The 20455-nt window shown below is 44.0% G+C and overlaps 1 protein-coding gene across 5 annotated transcripts in view; it reads right to left on the reverse strand.

Moving 5' to 3' along the window:
* Positions 1-1151: 1151 nt before the first annotated feature.
* The window catches only part of GPRIN3 (GPRIN family member 3), a 32191-nt gene continuing 12887 nt past the window's right edge, over positions 1152-20455 (reverse strand). For 3 of the 5 annotated variants that reach the window (XM_068681699.1, XM_068681703.1, XM_068681700.1), the window contains exon 2: positions 1152-6916. In XM_068681699.1, the coding sequence (XP_068537800.1) occupies positions 4531-6807 (2277 nt within the window). In that variant the 5' untranslated portion in view covers positions 6808-6916 and the 3' untranslated portion in view covers positions 1152-4530. Of the gene's footprint in view, positions 6917-16995; positions 17179-17835; positions 18620-20455 lie in introns of those variants that run through there. The other 2 variants (XM_068681702.1, XM_068681701.1) reach the window with 2 other exon arrangements.

Genomic DNA, 20455 nt, shown 5'->3' on the forward strand with positions numbered 1-20455 from the left:
TGAACAGGTCTCTTATTCGGAGCCACCATCTCCATAAGCTGCCTGTGAAAGGTTTACTCTGCCTTCTACATTCATTTTTAAAAGGTGTAAAGAGATAGACATGGAAAAAGGCAATGGAAAATCAGCCTGATAAGCTAATACAAATTTTACTTTTATGCTTATACAAACTGCACTAAATAATAAAATGCTGATGTGGTAGATTCCACCAAATTTCCAAACTGAAAACCAATAGCATCACAAAGAAATCTCCCATCAACTTCAACTCTAATTTTCATTTGCATTTCCGCTTCCAACTTTAACATTTCAAAGCAGTCATGACTTTCAAGAAAAAAAGGATTATCTTTAGAGCATAAAGATTTTAAGAGCATAAAGAAATGCTTTTTTGCTTTATTTGCCTTAGAGCATAAAGAAATTTCCTTCACTTTTTCTGAATTCCTTGAAGGTGCTTCTCCAAACAATGCATTTTACAAGCTCTTATGTGACAGTAGTGGTAATAAACTGAGGCTGTTCACCTACTGGGATCACCAGTTAGTTTCTCAGATCAGTTTTGTTGAATTGTATTTGGACATATCTATACACACCAGCAATATATACAGCCTTCAGAAATGTTCATCTTCCTAAAAAACATCGGTCACCAAGAACATGAAAAATCTGTGAGGTCAGAATGAACAAGTGGGGACAACTGCAAAAATTTAGTAAACCAGTGGCTTTATGGACATAGGATTAGAAATATCCTCATGAAGAACCTGTATCACCTACGTTTTAGTTTTCATTTGGTCCTTTCTTCCTCATTTTTCTCAGCAATTCCTTCCTATATGTTCAAAGGAAGGGTTCCTACCTCTGAAATAGGGAGGACAGGTATCTTCCTCCTTGTCTCCAAATCTTTCCTCACTTTTTTTTTTTTTTTTTCCCGAGCCAACACAAAATCTGGAGCCATGCTGCAAACTGCCTGCAACCAGGCTCTCCTTCAATACATATTGGAAACATTGAAATATAGATTTGCATTCCTATTAACTGTTCTGGCTTTGGTTCTGGCCACACCAATCTCCCCAGAAGATGCACTGACAGAGGTTCTTTGACACTAAGCTTGTTTCCAGAATTTCTCATCTTCCACCAAACTGAATTTTGATTTTTTGAAGCTTCCAACATACCGAGTTACTTCAGCTGTCTGGGCTGAAACACAGGTCCTTTGTTTTTATTTTTCCTTGTACAGATTTCTCTTGGGAATGACAAAGTAATTTCTGTTTTGAACCCTCTTTTCATTATACCAAATTGATTTCCTGGGTTGTTAACCACTGAACTTACACTCTGTGGTGCTGACTCATAGGGCAGGGAAAAAGAAGAGGATGAAGGCATGTGGATCACCTCCCCCTACCCTCTGCCATACAGTATCTTCTATTTTTGACACTGATGTGACACCAAGAACAGTCTTTCTTGGCTGCTAAAGGACTATTCACACGCATATTTGCTAATTGCTACCCAAAACATGTTTTCCTTCTGGTGAAACATGCATCATCCCTCCAAGGATTCACATAAGTTATTTAAACATTGTATGCATGAGAAAGCACAAATTGCCAGTGGAACGCTAGCAGGTTGCCTACAGTCTGCACTAACAGGGCAAAGAGAAAACAAAGTATTTCACATGAGATGTGCTGGTGATTACTGACTCATTTTTTGTGTGTTTTTGGCACGATATTGCTTGGCTGTGAATGCACACCTGCAGGATCTCTGTGTCCACAAGACGGTGTTGCTGACGTGTTGCAGGTTGTCTGTGCATGAGTATTCTCACAGAACACAAAACCACACCACTCTGCTGAGCACCGTGGTGTAGCCAGCTACGTCCATGCAGTTATTTAGATGCATCCAGTTGGTAATCTACCCACCAGCATTTTGTATTGGTGAAATTTCCCTGGAAGAAAGGGTGGTGGGTGTGGGGGGAAGGTGGGAGTGGACCAGCTGGTGCAGACTCACAGCTTGGAGCAGCTGCAGGGTACCTGGAAATCTCTGGTTCCTTGTGAAGAAGTGTTAATTGCAGTGCTTACTCATTGCTAAGTCCAGTTTGGCCTCCATAAAGCCATTCATACCCATACTGTAGAAACATTTAGGAGCGCTGGAGCTGAAGGATAAAGCTCATGGAAATTGCTGAGTGCATGATATCCATTTATTCTCCTCGGGAAGAATATGACAATCCATTTATATATTCAGACCGGACACATTTGTAAAGGGACAATTCAGAGCAAGCTGGCAATGAGGAGGGCAGTGGAGGGAGGGACGCGAGCTCAGTCAAGGGACACGGTTTCACAGGAGGACAGGCTGGGCAGCAGCTAAAGAGGGAGCTGGCAGAAGGGAGGTGAAGGTGTAGGAAGGAGCTGCGCAAAGCTTTGTACCTGGACAGGAGACAGCAAACACCACAGAAAACTCTGGGAACCTCTTCATGGCTGACACAGACACAACATGGTAAGAGACACCGAACTTGTCAACTAACCTAATGATGCTGCCGAGATTAATCCCACACAAAATTTCACAGGAAACTCACATCTCAGACACTGCTAGGAAGGTAATGGAAACAGCAGTACTAACAAAAAAGAGACAGGAGACTTTCCTCCTAGTAGGCGGACCTGGGAAGACACTCTCTGATACGGTATTTCAGATTCACCAGTTCAGCATCAGGCGGCAGACAACTTGAAATAATGTACAGACATGGAATGAGGAGGTTCCATAAAACTCCAAATACATACCGGAGGAAAATTAGGAGTCAATTAGGAGTACCAAGCATAGGGGCAACAACTTTCAATGAAATAGATTTAAATATTGTCCATTACAGAAACCTTACAGTGTTTTACCTCCTAACTGGGGGAAAAAAAAAAAAAGCCCTGAAACAGCTGCTTTGAAAGCTTGGCAGTCAATACACTCAAAAAGCCTGGCCTCCTAAATACAAGTGGACCACCTCATGGCTGCTTCACAGAAAAAGAAAAAAGAAAGGATATTCATGTTTGTTTACACTGTGTTGTAAGATCTACAGAGTAAGTCAGATGTGTGGTACTACAGACAGAAATAAATTATCATCATGATTTATAAAAAATCTTTAATGGAATAAAAGTAACTCCTATTTAACTCTAGCACTTGGCAGGATTACAATATCCCAATCCCTTGAAAAATAAACTTTCTATAAGCTGCAGGAGTTCCCCAGCCTACTATAAGCACTGGTGGACGGAATGAAGAACTAGTGAGAAACATTTCCTAGGTTGAAAAATGTTGTTAAGCCGAGAAATGTGACAAATGTACATTTGAGACATTATTGTATATCACACTTCTGGAGAAACAGTCACTAAGCTACCTTTTATTGGCAGATGCTACAACTTCTCTAACATTAGAAATACAGTAAAGATTGTCTCAAGATTTCAATACTTGTGTAAAGTAAATGCTTCAAGTTAACAATACAACGATTTATAATATAGAGAACATTTGGTAAAACAAGATATGCACAGGCTAAATAAATGGTATTAAGTTTATGAAAGGCAGCGAGAAAAGCACCAATATACTGCAGAAAAAAAAAAAAAAGATCAGATTCAGGTAAGGGCTTAAAAAGTCAGAGCAGTGTAACACAGTAGACATGTAGGCTCATGGACCTAGGTGCACAGCACAGCCTGCTCCTACTTTAAAACATCTCCGTGCATCTCTAGAGAGAGAAAAAAGACTCACACCACTTTAAAAAGTGTTTTTACAGGAGCAGCATTCAGCACTTCTGGAGGCTACTGAGAGCCTGGGCTGGTGTGTCACTGTGCCAGGAGACCTGGCTGCGTGTCCTCTCGTGGCTGGCCTCACCTGCAGGCATTGCCTGCTTGCACACACCTTGCACACTCCTCTTTCACCTCCCCTTCCAGCCAGCAAAACCCCATTTACTCAACTTTTTCTCCCAAAGAGAGTTCTTCAGCCCTGATCCTCACTCTTTCCTTCATTCTCCATTTCAAGAGGAAAAGAAGAACCGTCTCACTTCAGCTCACCTAAAAACTGTGCGCCACTGCATCAACAGTTCACAGCCTTTTTACAGACTTGCCTCAGTGTGGGTAACTTAAACATAAGGAAAGTTGTCTTGCTTCACAGCTTGGTTAAACAGCTGTTTAACCTTAGTTTCACCTCATCCAGCTTCCCCCAGCCTATCCCTCTGCATAAGACCTTGCGATGCATACCAGTAATTTCTGACAACGATCCTGATAATCCCTCTGCTTCTTGCTTTATCAGAAGATGCTGTTCTCCCTGCCACAAGGTGGCAATGCAAATTTGTGCTTTTGCTAAGTGCCTAGCTTCTCATCTGAGGGTGGACGGGATGGGGGCACCATGTGGAAATACACCAGCTGTGGCAATGACGAAGGCATGACGGGGTGAGTGGCTACTCAGAAAACAAAGGGCAATAATTTCCACTGTTGCTGCACTGCAACCCCAATAACACAACTGAACAGCAGGACTTGAGACTCGAGGGGAAGGATTCTCACTACCACTGCAGATATCCACCCACCCCTGCGGACCACTTCAGTCTAACACAGATGACGGAGCAGGTCGGACACAGCAATTGGGACGCCTAAAATTCTGCAGCATGGACTGGAATATGTTATGCTGCCTCCCTTTCAGTTTCTTATTTGAGGACGTGTCTGAGGAAATGGATTTCCGGTTCTGACTGTTCTGAGACCGGATCAGTTTCTCATGTTCCCGGATTTGTCTCTGTAAGTGGTTCTGGATAGCGATTCCCAAGGACTCAGGGTCGAGGGAAGCACCGTAGACCTCCCACGTCATGCCTTGCTCGTCCCAGACAACATCCCTAACGTGCTTGGATTGCTTCACCTGTACTTTCGCCTCCATGGCGGAGGCGGTCTGCTTCTTGTTTTCCCCGCGGTTTGGCAAAGCCTGAACCGAAGAAGGAAGAGCTGCAGCATGGAGCTCATGCTTGGACTCCTTGGCTTGCTGGGGAGCTGCCGAAACCTCCAGGAGAGGGGTGACATGTCCAGAGCTTGGAGCAGCCACTGGTCCCACCGGCAGAGCCTGCCTGCTGGCCATCGGAGTCGGCCTCATCTCACCCTGGCGGCCGCTCTGCTCCTTCTCACCGACCTCCTCCGAGCAAGCCTTTCCACCGACGGGCTCTCTGCCAGCATTTGCCCCTGCCTGGGCATCAAGCACCATCAAGTTTTCTCCCTTTGGTTTTACCACAGATTGAGGAATCGCCTCCACTTCGTTCACACCCTTACATGGCACTGGCTTTTGCTCAGAGCCACCCAGGGCCTCGTTCTGCTTGGTTTCACTCTGCAGGTTACAGAGTGAAGGTAACTGGCTGCTTCCCGTGTCATGCACAAGACACTGCACCTTGCTCTCGGTTCTGGCAGCAGCAGTGATGTTTATTTCACCAGCAGCAGACGGTGCTGTGGTTTGATCACTGGGGCTGATGGCAAGCTGCTGGGCAGGCACTGGCTTCGACAGGGCCGCAGCATCTGTAGGCAGTGCAGAAGCAGCCTCACCGCTGCTGGCTGGACCCATCCCTTCAGTATTATCCACAGCTGTATCTCGGGAGGTGATGGCTGCAGGGGAGAAGGGGACAGTAGGTTCTGCATTGTCTGCTGAGCCTGGGGACACTGCGTCAGGTGGGGCAGCAGGCAGCCCGGCAGGCTGGCTTTGGGCTGTAGCAGCCCCAGCCATAACAGTCAATTTTGACACTGCACCAGGAGAACATGGGGGCTTCTGCTGCGAGGAGAAGCTGTTAACAAGTTCAGACTGGCTCAGCCCCCCGCTGCCTTGGTAAATGATGTGCAGTTCTTCCTTCTCCTCTGGAGGAGGGTTCCCTTTTAAGAAGGTAGCGAGGATGCTGGGGCTGGTGGAAGCTGATTTATTCTCCACAGTGGCCACAGCCTGAACCTCGGCATCTCGCCACGTTCTGCTTGCTGCTTCCTGAGTTAAAGAGCTGCTCTCCGACTGGACCGTCATCGTACCAGTTTCTTTGAATTTGGAGAGCTGGGTCGGGCCTGAGCTCCCGGGCTCAGTGTCTGCATCACACAGGGGATGTGTGCCCTCACAGCTGAGCTGGGCTGCTGCCGTGCTGCTCTGCGCCGCCTCAGTCTGGTCAGCAGGACACAGCTGCTCAGGACCTGCAGGCCCGCTTTTTGCCACCACAGCCGCCTGTGGATCTCTCCCAGCATCAGTGGCAGCATCCCTGTCCCTCACTGGAGAGGTGGGCTGGCAGGCAGCTGCGTCGGCTTCTGCTTCCCTCTCTTTCCCCTCTCTTTGCAGAAGGCTTGCCTGAGAGGGGAGACACGACTCGTTACCCCTGGCTGGGCTGCCTGGAGAGGAGCACTGCAACACCTGGAGAGCTGGCTGCTCCTCAGTCCCCTGAGGTTTCAAGGCAGAGTCCTCCACCTGCGCCAGGGGGCTTGCTTTCGCCTGGCTGCCCTGCACGAACTGCTGGGAGCTCTGGGGAGCTGGCATCATGTCTGGCCCACACCCTGCCGCCTCCACCGCCGGGGCTGGCCCTATGCCTGCCAGACACCCCTCCACAGCCTGGCTGGAGAGGCTGGGAAGGAGCACAGCTTGCTGGTTAGCATCCTCCTTGCAGCACGCCTCCTGGGTGCCGGTGCGCTTCAGGCTGCAGGTGCGGGTGGCTGCGGAGCCTGGCACGGAGCAGGGGAAGCCATTGCTGGCTCTCTCTTCAGCAGCAACCTTGGGCTGGTGCTTAGCAGGCAGCAGGTCTCCTGGGCAGTCCTTCTCCTCGGGAGGGGAAGCTAGGGAGAGCTTGGCAGGTCCCAGGGGATGTGGTACAGTCCCCATGGACTGCCTCAGGGATGCAGCTCACTGTCAGCTCCTCCTCAGAGGGCTCTTGCGGGGTGGCGGGTCCGACAGGGCAGGCTCCCAGCAACCGTTCTCCTGTATAGTTAATCTGTCAACAAAAGAAACACAGTGTAAGCTGTATTCAGTTTTAAGCATAAGAAGTACAAGATGTATTTATTTTACAGCTTGGAGAGAAATACTTGCATGTAAGGGGGAAAGTGAAGCACCCAGTTCTGCTTAAAAATCACATAAAAGACACAGATTTCAGGCATGTCCCAACTCCAAGGTCTGGATGGAGAAGACAATGCTAGGGACAAAGCAGTAAGAGCTGCCCTGCTGTGGATACATTAATGAAAACGTAATGACATAACAAGGACTGTAAACCAAGAAATACGAAGAGAAAACGGGAAGCACAGAAAGGGGAGCAGACTGTGTCTGGAAGTTTGGGGGGAAAATACTTAGCAGCAAGAGGTCAGAAAATAAAGTGATAAAACCCTGTGTCAAGCCACCTGTGGAAAGTGACTGAGCAGCTGCTGCCTTGCCTGTTGTGCATACATGAAGACAAGATATGATTCCCCCTGGACTCCCCTGTGACACGAGTGATCTCCCCACTTTGCTGCCCACTGGTGTCCCCTTCCTCTCACGGAGAGCCCTTCCTTCCCTCTACCACCAGCAAGGAAATGCTGACACGGGTCAGTTCAGCCTAACGTGCACGGAGTTTACCTCACTGGTAAAAGGAAGATGGAGGAAAGGCAACCTGCTGGATAGCCTGGTCAATAAACACAGGCACAGACAATCTCAAAATCAGTTTATGAAGAGGTGACATGAAACTGGAGGGGAAAACATAGCTGCACCACCTGCACCACTGAACAGGAGGGGCTCAAAGCAGCAGTGAATGCCACAGCCAGTGGAACAGCAGGGAGGAATTTTAAGCAGGTGGAGCAGAGTTATCCAGGCTGAAACCTGGCCAAAACTGCAGAGAAACCGTGACTTCAAGCAAGAGGCGACCTCAAAAACCTGCTTCTTGACTGGAGCTTTCAAAAGGACTCGGCACGGCCCAGCTCAGGTCCTGCTAAAGGTCAACAACTTGGTCTGTCAGTGCCAGAAGAGCAGTGGTGACGGCGATTAAGTCCCACTCCACCCTTATTGCAGGTTGCCTATGCTAGCTGAAAAGCTTCTTTTAAAAGCTTTCCACAGCTCATGCTGCCAGCAAAACACCTGAGTGAGACCTGTGAGACATTCCTAACATTTAGCTCTATGTTAAACAGAGGGATGGTGCTGGGAAAATTACCTCTGTGTGTCCATGTCCCTAAAGGCACACAGCGGGGTCTCCTTTGCAAAATGACTTGGGAGATGCTGCTGGCAGGAGCTGTGATGTCCCAGACCCTCCCTACCCACTGGCAGTGTCAGTACAAGCCTGCTCCCGAAAGGGTAGATCCCTACCCTTCTCCTCTCTTTCAACCATAATGGCAGTGCTATAACTTTCTCAGTTTCTGTAAGATTCACCCTATATTTCAGCATCTCAGGGTACATAGAAAGAATGACAGAAGAAAAGTGCTCAATGAGAGGAAAATTGAAAGAATACAGACAACCTATTTTTTCTAAGAAAAGGAAACCTCTGCAACTTATTACTTATTCATTAAACTTTATGTCTTCCGGATATTAATAATTCATTATTTTTTATACAGTATCTTTGGGCTCTCTCCAACCACAGATACACAGAGCCTGCTGGGTTAAGTCAGCCCTGATAAGCTGTGATCCTGCCCCTGGAGGACACTGAGCTGCAATCTGTGGTCGCAGCCGTGTATCACTCCAAAGTGGGTCTCCTCCAAGGCTAATGACGACTGAGCTTTTTAAGCCGCACTGAGTTTATGGAAACCAGATTGCAAATCTGCACAACTTTGTGACCGCCTACAAGATGTTTGCTTCATTTTGTGCTCACTTTAATGCCAGTTAGTGGAGTCCTGAAGAGGAGAGCCATTCCAAGTTCCTGCTGTTGTACCATGACCGAACGTCTAATAACCGTGAGCAGAGGAGCAGATGGCTTTGGGCATCTGTTTCTAAACTCTGGTACTCTCTTCTTTGCTTTTCCAAGTATCAGTGCAAACTAAACTGGCATATACAATTGGGCAGGTCACATTTTTTTAGGTCAAGAGTTTATTTTAAAACAAACAAACAAACAATGGAACAAAACCAAACTGAATTCTTAATATGTGCCATACTACATGGTGAAATCTTTGGAACAAAAAAAAGAAGGCAGAGCAAATCTGCTTGGCTCTTCACTATATAAAAACCTCCGAAAGAGCGGCACCCAAAATCCAGTGCTCTCAATGGAAACAGATTGCTTGTGTCATCACATGAAAATCCTACAGCAGCACTGATGCCAGCACAGGTCTACATGCTGGCAGTCAGAAGCAGCCGTGAAAGGCACTCTGAACAACGGAGCACTGTCCTTCACTCAAACCCGCTCAGTGATGGAACAATTCCCCCTTTTTCAATTCAATAAATTAGTTCTGACCTGAACTCCCGCATGAACCCCACACCTGCTTAGTGTCTCTTCAGCAGCATCACTAGAAAGTGTGGTTAAGAAAGTTTATTTTTGAAGCCTACATTTAGATGCCACAAGTGCTAATTAAAAGTGATTCTGCTACTTAGCCCTAGACATGTCATGCCAAGAGGGGAAATTCTGCCCCAATAAACCCATGCAGCCCTATTCTGAGACATGGGATAACAGAGTATAACCTAGACATTTCACTCGACCCCTAAACACAGAGTGGGGGGCCAGGTCGTTCCCCTGCATGAGACCAGCTTGAAAATTCATTAGATTATGAGAAAAAAAATAAAAAAAATAATATATGAGATATATATATTAAATACTTCTTTGTTGCCACAGTCATGGAAGCTATCTTATTGCTCGACTCTTTACTAAGATAGCCCAATGACAGGAACCAATGGCACTGTCATAGTCTAAATAAATGTGATAACTTTTGACAATGCTTTCTCAAAAATTAATAAAAAATCAGGATGTAAGTCTTATGCAAGAGAAAAGCAGCAAAACCAGCTAATTACAGTATCGGAAAGGCATTTTTATTATTCCTAGGAGTGAAGAACAATGCTGAGACCTGTGGGCACAGCGAACACACACTACTCAACTGTCAAGGCAGTAAGGATTCAAACCAACAAGCAACACTGACTGCAAGAAAAAAGAAAAACAAAACTCAGTGGACAGCCAAAAAACATGTCAAAACAAATTAAGATTGCTGGTGAATGTTGCAAGTGTTGTATGCCTGACCTGGAGCAATCATCCCAAATTTTCTTTCATAAGGCAGCGAAATTAATATCTCCCCAAAGGTCAAAATCATTCTTTTAATAATAAGAACAGATTTTTGACATGAATACAACTCTCCTACATCATATGCATTCAGACCACATTTGTCTGCCTGACTGTGTCAATCTTATCTCAATGTAGATATTTTTTTTTCTGGACCTTTACAACAAGAAGTTTTTAATTTGGCAGAGTCTATGTTCAGCTTATATGGCCTGGCAGAGTCCCTGCATGGCCAGCAGACCTTCACACACTTGTGTCACTGAGCATGTTTTCTTTATGTGCTTAAAGAAAAAAACAAAAGCAAGCAAACAGAAAACACTAAGAAGTTTCCAGGCGACTTAATGTTATTAACCTCAAGCTACAATGCAAAGAAACTCCTATTTATTTGGTAACACCCTTTCCCAGTAAAACAATATTGCAAATTTCCCTCTCATTGCTTACTGGAATGTCAACAAAACCAGAATATCTGCAATTTACTAAATAAATAAATAATAATAAAAAAAAAAAAAATCCAGGAAATTTCAATGTAAGATTCTGACTACCATTTCCTTTGAAAAATTCTGAAAATCTGCAAAAGCACACATAAGACCACCAGCATTTCCAACTACTCTCAATTTTGAAGTAGTTTAAAGGTGAATAATGAAAAACAATTAAAATCTAGTTCCCAGACAAATCAAGTACCCACTCCCTCATCTAGATTCTTATCAGCTTTCCAGTCACTGAGACCCACATTCTTTGAGCCCTTTGGCTTTGTCTTTATAAGTAAAAGAACTAAGTATTTATTCTTAAGATTTCTAATCTTGTCCTATGGTTTGTCAAATTATAATGAAAATCATTGTCGAGTGGCACAGGTTAATGCTGCAGATGAACACCTGCTAAAGTGGGAATTCAGCCTCCCTTCTTGTCTTGTAATCTGAGGAAAAAACTATGGAACACTAACTCATATTAGACCGCTGAGTAGACAGATCATGAAGCACATTTCTTTTAATTTTATATAGACACAGGCACATGCATCCTTCCAATTTTGCATTTTTTTCTTTCTTTCATTTTTTTCCCCCATTTTTTCTAGCTCTTTATTCTCTTCTCTGTAAAACGTTGTGGCTTTTTCCTTTGTGTCAAAGGGTCTTAGTTATTCCATTCATGAAAAATTTCCTTAATTGGTTATTTCCTCCTAATTATCTGTAAAAGATAAAATTGCCTTTTAATATTCATTAAAATACAAAAGAGATGGCCCAAAGAGGGAAGATGCAAGATATATACAGCTTCCGTCTCTCAGCGTGCTTTGGGATGCTGAAAGGAGATAGGACTTCACATGGGGATGCAAGAGGGGATACAACTTGTGTACATGTGGTTCCCAAAAAAGGTGGGGTTGGGATTTCAAGAATACGGTGCACAACTCCCATTTTGCAGTCTTTTGTCCAAAACACAAAGGCAAATGGTCAGAAAGTAAGAACTGAAGTCCCACTTCCCTTTCTGCAGCTGGGGACAGCACCTGTTATTGCAGGTGGTGTCAGAGCATCACTCTTTCTGTGATCTCATTTGTGGAAAGATTATCGCACTCCCACCACCGCCACAAGTGTGTCACACCCAGCACAAGGCTATTTGTTTTCTGCTGTGCTTGCTGTTGTACGAAGGTCACACCAAGCCAGCTCAGAGCTTTGTTTGGCTCTATTACATCTGCCTTGAGGACAGAAACTGGGCAAGATGTGACAGTGGCATGTGTCATATTTGCACATTCGCTATTCTGTTCCCTTAAAAGGCTGACTGGTAAGTTGCACACCTCTAGAAGGAGGGAAGACAGCTCAGCCTGGTGGGCCACAGAGCAAATGGTGGAAAAAGCTGAGAAGAAGCCAGACATGGAAAACCCTGTGGCAGAAGCCCCACAGGGAGCATCCAGACAGGCACCAAGGGCAACAGGAAGGATATCCCAGGGACCAGAGGGGATAAGGCAGAGCCTCTTGCAACTCAGAAGCCTTTGGTCTGGCTGCACAGACTCTTATCTTGCTTATTTATTTTCATTTTTCTCTATATTAAAAGTGACATTTCTAATTCTTGAGTTCCTAATTCTAAATGTCTGGGGTTTTATTCTGAAAGGTTTTCAGTCTCATTCTTGTTGGGGGCAGGGAGGTTTGCTTTAGAAAAACTCCACAACCACTTGAAAGCTCTGGCCAACCTCAAGTCCTGGCCCAGAAACACACTCTGATCTCCTTCTGCTCACCCAGTTCCTGACGATCAGGAGAGTAAGGATTTTCTAAACCAAAGGACATGCTTTAATCACTATTGGAAATTAATGCACATCTGTTTATTAATCCCCAACACTACCTACAAAAAAACTACCAACAAAATCACATGAACAGCCCCAGAGAAAAAACAGCTCCTGCCAGGGCTCTCCCAGAGCAGACTGGCCTCTTGACAAAGCCTCGAGCACTATTCCTCCTGGGCACAAGGTATGAGCACCTGCGGCACCTAGCAGGTCTGGCAGCACAGGTGCCAGGACACAGTGATGAAAAATGTAATGAACAGAGGGAAAATGGGATATGAATCCAAAGGGAAAAACAGAGAAAGTGCTGAAGAACAGCATCAGGCTGTGCTTGTGCTTGCTTTGTGATGGTAATAAACACAAGAAAACTAGGTGAAAAATTAAGGTGAGGATGTGGTTAAATACCACTGCCATTTTTTTTTTTTTTTTCCCAGAAAGAGATGGCTGCCAATCAGTCTAACAGCCACCAGAAGTTTATCTGAGGGAGATTTTATACACACTAAAGAAACATAGGTTTCTGGTTGCTGACTCTTCTCATCTTGCATCTCCAGGCCAGGTGTAGGCTTTAACTTTGCATAGTGTAGAGCATGGGAGCTCTGCATTTGGAAGAGCAAAGGCCAGCTTAACTTGTTGCCCTCAACCTACAAACAAGGACATGGGTTACACAATCCCACCGGATGGGCTGGTGGTCTCTAGACTTAACCCAAAGCAAGGCAGACTGCTTTGCATCTTCCTTCAAGTAAAATAAAATGCTTTTTTCACTGCAGAATGCAGATACCATTGCCAGATTTTGCTTCTGCGGGTAGCTATTGCTTTTTTTTTTTCCGCTCTATAAATCTAAGGTCCCTGCACTCTCTAAACTCTTGCTGTACTCCTGGTGGTCCAGAAAGTGCTGTGCCCAGATGGCTGCAGAAGAGGCTAACAGAGACTGGACCTCTCTTAAGTACTCTCTAGTACTTAGCAGTGAGCACAAAGGATTGCCCATCTATAATTTTAATTCTGCAGTGTTTATGCTAGTTTAAAAACAAGCATCAGTCACAGCAGCCTTAGCATGACCTCCAGATTGCTAGAGAATACAGTACTGTAAACTGGCTCAGGTCTCACTCCAGTTTTCACTTGGCTTGTAATCTCTGTCAGTGAAAAATTGTATTGGAAGAGATGTAGTTTTGGTTTCTTTACCCTGATACAGCTACAGTGACCTTCCTTCGAAGGCCCCACAGCACTGAACTGCAAGGCTGGGCTGGCTGCTCCAAAGAGGGCACTTTCCCCAGCCACAGCCAAAGGCTGGTACGTACAGTGGTAGTGTCGAGAGAACAGCTTGTTTTCATGGGAATAAAGCCAAAGTGGCTGCGGATTTATGGGGACACCACAATTTTGCAGAACTCTGTCAAGTTTTCAGAAGGGTTGCTTTGCATTCAAACACTTCAAACCAGTTCAAAACAATATTTATAAATGTTAAAAAATACAGCCTTGAGTGGTGTACTGGGAATCAGCACTTGGAAAGGATTTTGAATGTCCTGATTTAAATTAAGGATTTCGGCATCTTCTGTGGCTCTTGAAGTTTTGAGTCCTTCAAAGTCAACCTCCTTCTCATAGGTTAAAAGCCTTTTCCGGGGAAGCCTGAGCCACTCACACTATCACAGACCTCCAGGAGCTCCCAAAACAGCCCCATGAAGGGTGAGTCCAGCAGGATGGACCAGCAGGAGGGCTGGGTGCCAGCTGCCTTTCCAGGAAAGCAGCCCTCTTCTGTCCCATCCTGAGCTCATCTTCCACAAGTACCACCCCATGTCCTCCTCCCCACACTGTCTGTCCCCTCGCTGCCCCACTGCCTGTCCTGCCTTCATACCCCTGTATATACCCTGATATAAAATTCCCCTGATGAAAAACAGGCTTGCTGCAGAGTTCCACCAAGAGCCTGGCAGTCTTTCTTCTCCAAGGTGAAAAGGAAGGAGAAATGGCTCTGTGAAAACAGCCAAATCAAACAGCAGCGACCCTAGCTGGCAGCCAGCTCTAACAGTTACATAAGGCATGGCTGTGATCCCAGCTCATAACGTGGGTCACTCTAGAGGGGACACGACATGTTGACAAAAGCCACAGGGCTATATGCTTTTGTTGTTGTTGTTATATATATATATTTTTTAATGGCATGTTATGTTTAACCTCATTACTTATCAGAGCATTTTTAAAATTTCAGTACCTGATGCTGGAGGTGACTTTTGAGGAAGTTGCTGCCTGACTTCAAGGGTAAGCCTTATTTCAAGAGGAACATGTGCATGCATGCTCCTGTCACACACACATGTGGAAGGAAACCAGAAGTCTGCTGTCCACATCAGGTAGATGACTCCATTTCATGTAGTTCGTGTCATGTTAGGTTCCTTTAGCTTATTGCTGAATAACAAGACAGTGGTGTTTGAAGGTTACCAGGAGGGTTGTATGAACCCTCCAAGCACCACTTCCACCTTTGATGTGGAAAGCAAGAACACTGCCCATCATACAAGGGGGAATTTCAGTCCTTACATATTCTGCTGTCTTTTTCTGCCTGGTACAACTACAGTGAAACCTAACCCCTCATTAATGCATTTCATACAACTGAATGCCTTTGAACATCGACCACTGACAAACAAAAGCACTGTTTTTTGAGAGAGCAGTTTAACAATAGCTAATGATAAATACCCCTTTCCTACACAATAATGCCAATGTGACTTCATTTTAAAACAGAACAATCATCTTCAGAGATGAAAGCATAGTGCTGGCTTAGTGCCCATACAATTCTTGCTTTCTCTGCTAAGAGTCCCAGTCAACTAGTGACAGCTGTGATGGTGCAGTTTACACAGACATACGTCTACTGTGAGCTGGACCAACATGAAACCCACATTTTGTGCAGCTAGGAAAACCTAGCTGCTGCTAAGTACACCTGTCTGGAAAGGGTGGCTCTATGGGACAAAGGATGTTACCTGACATGCTTTCAGTTACTTGAATGCAAATTTCAATTCCATCACAACCTTTCCCATAAGATCATTCCCCCAGCACACTGCATGCAAACACCATTCATGTGGCAGAAGCAGCCCTAGCAGTGGTGGCAGCACCCCCATTAATTAGGCCTGACTTGATGCGGATGAACCATATTATTGGTGCTCAGAGAAGCATGTTGTGGCAGCATCGTTACTTCACCAACCTATCAGGGAAGGAAATTTTGCCTCTGAGCCTACAAGAGGAGGAATTTTTTTTTTTTTTGTGTAAAGTAAGAGCCAACTACAACTTTTTAACTCCTGAGAAATTATGCTCTCCTCATATATCATATTATTTTAATGAAGACACCAGGCTCAATACTAGAGAAGAGAATAGATCCATACATAACAGGCACCCAGCAAAGGGCATATCCATTGTTGCTTACAAGTATTGTCCTAATGGAAAAGAACTACTCCAAGCGGCGTGTAATTAGAGAAGAAGGATGCAGAGTATAACCATTCATTACTGTAACAAAAATTTGCTGTGGCATGTGATTAACCTAAGAAAGGCACGATGATGATCTCACCATGTCTACTCTTGCCTCCTGGCTATAAGAAAGACAACTAATGTGAATAAAGAGGCTGGCAGCTGAAACAACTGTCACTGTGGCTTTTTTAAAATAAGTTAAAAATATCTCCCCTTCCTGCCTCCACCTCAGCACTTGCTTCCTGTTTCTTCAAGTTCTCTCTCTGCCACGCTGCTGACTACCATTGACAATAAGCATGGTAAAAGGGACAAAACAACCTCCCTGGTTCCTGCTAAACACCTTCTCAAAAAACATGAGAGGAAGCAGAGTGTGCTACAGCTACTTTTTGTCTGATGTGCTGAGGCTCTGCAGGAAGCCAGAAGCCATCAGTGTTCAGAGATAAAATCGGAGCAATCCACTGGTGTGTATGTAACGCTACTAAAGGCTCCTTTGAGGGCAGTGACACAAACCTGTAAATTCAGTCAAGGACTCCAACCTGCTCACCTCAGTCACAAGAGCTTACAGTATGACTGTACGTGAGGCTGTTACAGGAAAACTCTTGTCTTCCTGTTACAGGAAAAGCTGTTGTCTTAGTCTCAAACTCCTTTCTTTTTCTTTACCTGAGGCTATACACTTTATTTTGAACTTAGACCGTGGTAGAATTGGACCAAACCATAGACAAGCATGAGATAGCCTCATTCATTATTTTTATTATTCATTATTATTATCGTAATTGACTGCATGTGGAACATGGGAAGGGTAGGAAGCCAACCAACCAAGGATGGGATGACACATGTTAAATGGCACCTTGCAATGCCTGGGAAAACATTTGTCATTGTTTTTTTATATAAAAAAAAAAAAAAAAAGACAGAACAGCTTAACAGCATACATAACAGAGCATCTGTCTGGGCTTCCAACCACCTAACCAAAATGAAGGCAAGTAATAGATAAGAACATGTTGGAAAACTTACACCTGTAACTCACACCACATTTTCTTCCATCTCCACCCAGAGCTGACAGACGGTGTTACAAAAACACATCTAAGAAAACCTCCCAGATTACAGTGACTACCACCGTGGCATATCTGATCAAGTAAAATCGAGGGGAAAATGTTCTGGCTCTTACCTTGAAAAAAAAGGTGGCTTGGTACCAATACTAATTCTGTATTGGTAAAAATAGACCCCAACCTCACTAACTTTGAGTCCTGAAATCCACTGTATGACCTGAGAGCTCTTCAAGACAAAGAAGTTCTTAAGTCTTCTTCAGCTATCATGTGGATGTGCTTGAACAAAGAAACCGTAGTGATTTCTGTGGGTAAAGAAGCCAACTCATTCACAAAGTCAACACCACAGCCTTTCTGCAGCAAAGCAAAGCACCAACAGCTGTGCTGTACAATGGCTTATTTTGGGAACAGCTTGTTATATGTAGTCTATCCCACAGGTGTCTGATGGTAATAGCTTTTCAGAATTGCTCTCGCAGCCAACACAGGTGCATAAAAATCTCTCATACTTCACAATTTCAGGAACCATCCTCCTTTCTCCTATTAGATTTGTCCCCTAACAATGGATTATTCAAAACATGTATTTATATCCTTAAATTTGATGCACTTCTATTCTTCCAGCCCCACCAAGGGCAGCTAAGGAACCCACCTGCCTACAGTTTTTTACACTGCTTTAAAAGTGGATTTTCATGGCCTTAAGAATAATTTCATTTTCTTCTTCCAAATTCTCAGAAATCACAAGACTTATAAGATAAATTTGACAAATTCTTATTTAGTGTCTGAGACTCAGGAAACCTCATCTGTGTCAGAACCAAACTAAAACCAGACATACTTCCTTAAGACAGCAAATATTAAAGAGATAGCAATGCAAAATCTGGAAATTAGTTCAATAAAACTCTCTTCTCAGCTATTTTACAGTATTTACAATTTAACTGCACTGGAAACAGAGACCCAGCATGTCTTACCTCATAGTTCTCTTCAAAGCTAATAATAATATCAAGAGTCAATTACTGGAGCCATACACAAGCCAAAATTCTGCCTGTTGCGACATGGCACAGTGCCCTAGCCCTCTGCAGGGCCATGCTGACTTACACCAGCTGTTGCAACATCCCCACTCGTGTCATGGGTTAGGATTTTCCAGACCTAGGGTTTCTTCTGGATTTCTCATTTCTACTGGGCTTGAGTCAGGGATATTTAGCTTTACATTTATCACGTGAGTGAAACAACACACTCCATGAGGGAAGGACTGGTGAAGGACATCAGCTTTGATTTGAATTACTGCCCCTCAGGGTGGTAGCAAAATTACTTAATTACTATAATTAGCACTAATTGAAACAGTGGCTCAAACAAGATATATGATGTCTGGGTTTAGCAAAGTCTCAGGTGTACTGCAACTGGCTGCCTCAACCACCTAGCCAAGGCTACGTCCTGGGCAGTGTGACTGGCACTCACCATGCAGCTACCCCTGCATGTACCATCTCATCCTACACACTGCTGCTTCACAGTAAAAGAGCAAAGCATACCTTCAAGAACTGATAGAGAAAAGAAAGAAAAAAAAAAAGTTGAGAAGTTACAGCGCAATTATTGAATTTATTAGCTAGCACCCTACTCCTCACGTTGGTCTGCATTCCTCTTTGGAGAAACAAATTCCTCTTTTGGAACAGTTTCAGCTGCCCTTGCTCAGATTGCCAGCATGTTTAACCTGCAAATCTTAGAAGTGAGTGGAGGTCAGGCTGCACCTTGCCAGGGCAGCTGTGAGCAAGCAGGGCTCTGTGACAGCTTTGTCCTTGTTTCCAAGTCAGCTGGAGGGCGTGAAAACCAATCATTCACAGCTTAGAGCGTGATTACCGGACTTGCATTGAATGTAGATGCCTGATGCACAGATGACTACTTGAGGGAATGAGAAAACACACAGCAACCCTTCAGACAGTATGAAAATCCAGGCAAGATGATTTATTTCCACATGGGATCTTCTTGAAGATAAGTGCTGGATACTTCACCAGCTGTGGATGCACAGTAGGCTTCCTACCACAATTTGTTTTCTCTGACATCCTATTTATGGACACATTTTCTTTATTACCACAAACTAGGCACACATATATGATTGCAGGCAGATGTACATATAAAAATAAAATTTGATGTATGCTAGTGTAATGACAGGCGTCCTGCATAAACAGGATGATTGAAGCTAGCCTCTGAAATCAAATAAGTCTGATTCTCAAAACTGCTGAATAGCCAGAAATACCAGTAAAGCCAGCAGGAATCAAAAGCTGCTCAATATTTTTGAATTCCTTTTAGTTCCTTTTGTTTTTGCTCTTACGTAGGAAATCCCAGAAAATATTTTACCATTTTACTGGATGCTATATATGGGCATAGAGATACCTACAGGCAAAGAGGAGGAATTGAAACATTTTCTATTTCATATTTAGATGCTAATGCAGAAAAAGATCATGGAGAAAAATATGATATATAATCAGTGTCTAACGCCAGTGATTTAACAACAGAAGAACTTTTTTCTGCATCTCTTCACCTACTCCTAAAAACTCTTTGCAATCATTACCTTAGGAATCTGGCTTTAGAGATCCACTTTTTAAAGACTATCAAAAATTTGAAAAGGGGCATCCCCTTGCTGGATTACCACCATACATCAAGTCTTGAATCCATACAGAGGTGAAGCAGTCTGATACCTTTGCTCAAGAACAAACTATAAAAAACAAAAAAAGTGTACAGAATTTGCTATTGCCAGCATTTGCAAAAACAAACACACATACACACACAAAAAAAACAACAACAAAGCCTAACAAATGTCACCTTAAAGATGAACAAGCCCTAGGAAGGTTATCCACTCAAGAAAAATACTTGCAAACAATTGCAGATCTGTATGTGTTCATACTAGGAGGTAAGCACTTCTGAAAAAGGCTCTGTTAATGTCCCTGCTCTTCAGAAAATTTAGGATGACTGTAGGATCAAATTGGATGGATGTTTGATCATGGAGAGGATGTTGTCCAATGTGAACAGGGCAGCAGGTGGTGAGATACGCAACAAGTGACTCTACTTGATTGTCTTTTTTCTTCTTAAAGGTAAGCTGCTTCTTTTCCCCAGAGCAAAGGGGGCAATTTGTTCTGAACACCTTCTCCTATAAACCTGGTCTGTGTGCAAGAGCAGGGGGACACAAAACAGACAAAAAGGAAACAGAGCAAGTATGTGAGCAGAGAGTCAAATAGTGTCAGAGGTATAAGATCAGGCAAGTCCAGACTGCAGAGCTAGGAAACTAAGAGATTCATTAGGTTTTCCTTGTATAATTGTATTATTTAAAAGTTAGGCCTCGCCCAAGAAACTCAGCTGTCACTAAGGTGAGGAGTCTGCCATATGACTTCCCCTCCAGACCTGCTCAGCGATATTCCAGATCATTACTACAGCTTGATCCTCACTAGCTCAGTGCTGTTCACTCTGGCACCTAATCTACTCACTTATTAACAGCCACAAATCACACTGGAAAACTGCTGGGTTTATACTATTACAAGTCAACAGGAAAAAAAAAAAAAAGTCTTTTCAAATGCAGACTGCTGTGGGAGGTGGTTAGAG

The sequence above is a fragment of the Anas acuta genome, chromosome 4, assembly GCF_963932015.1.
Source record: "Anas acuta chromosome 4, bAnaAcu1.1, whole genome shotgun sequence".
Taxonomy (NCBI): Eukaryota; Metazoa; Chordata; class Aves; order Anseriformes; family Anatidae; genus Anas; species Anas acuta.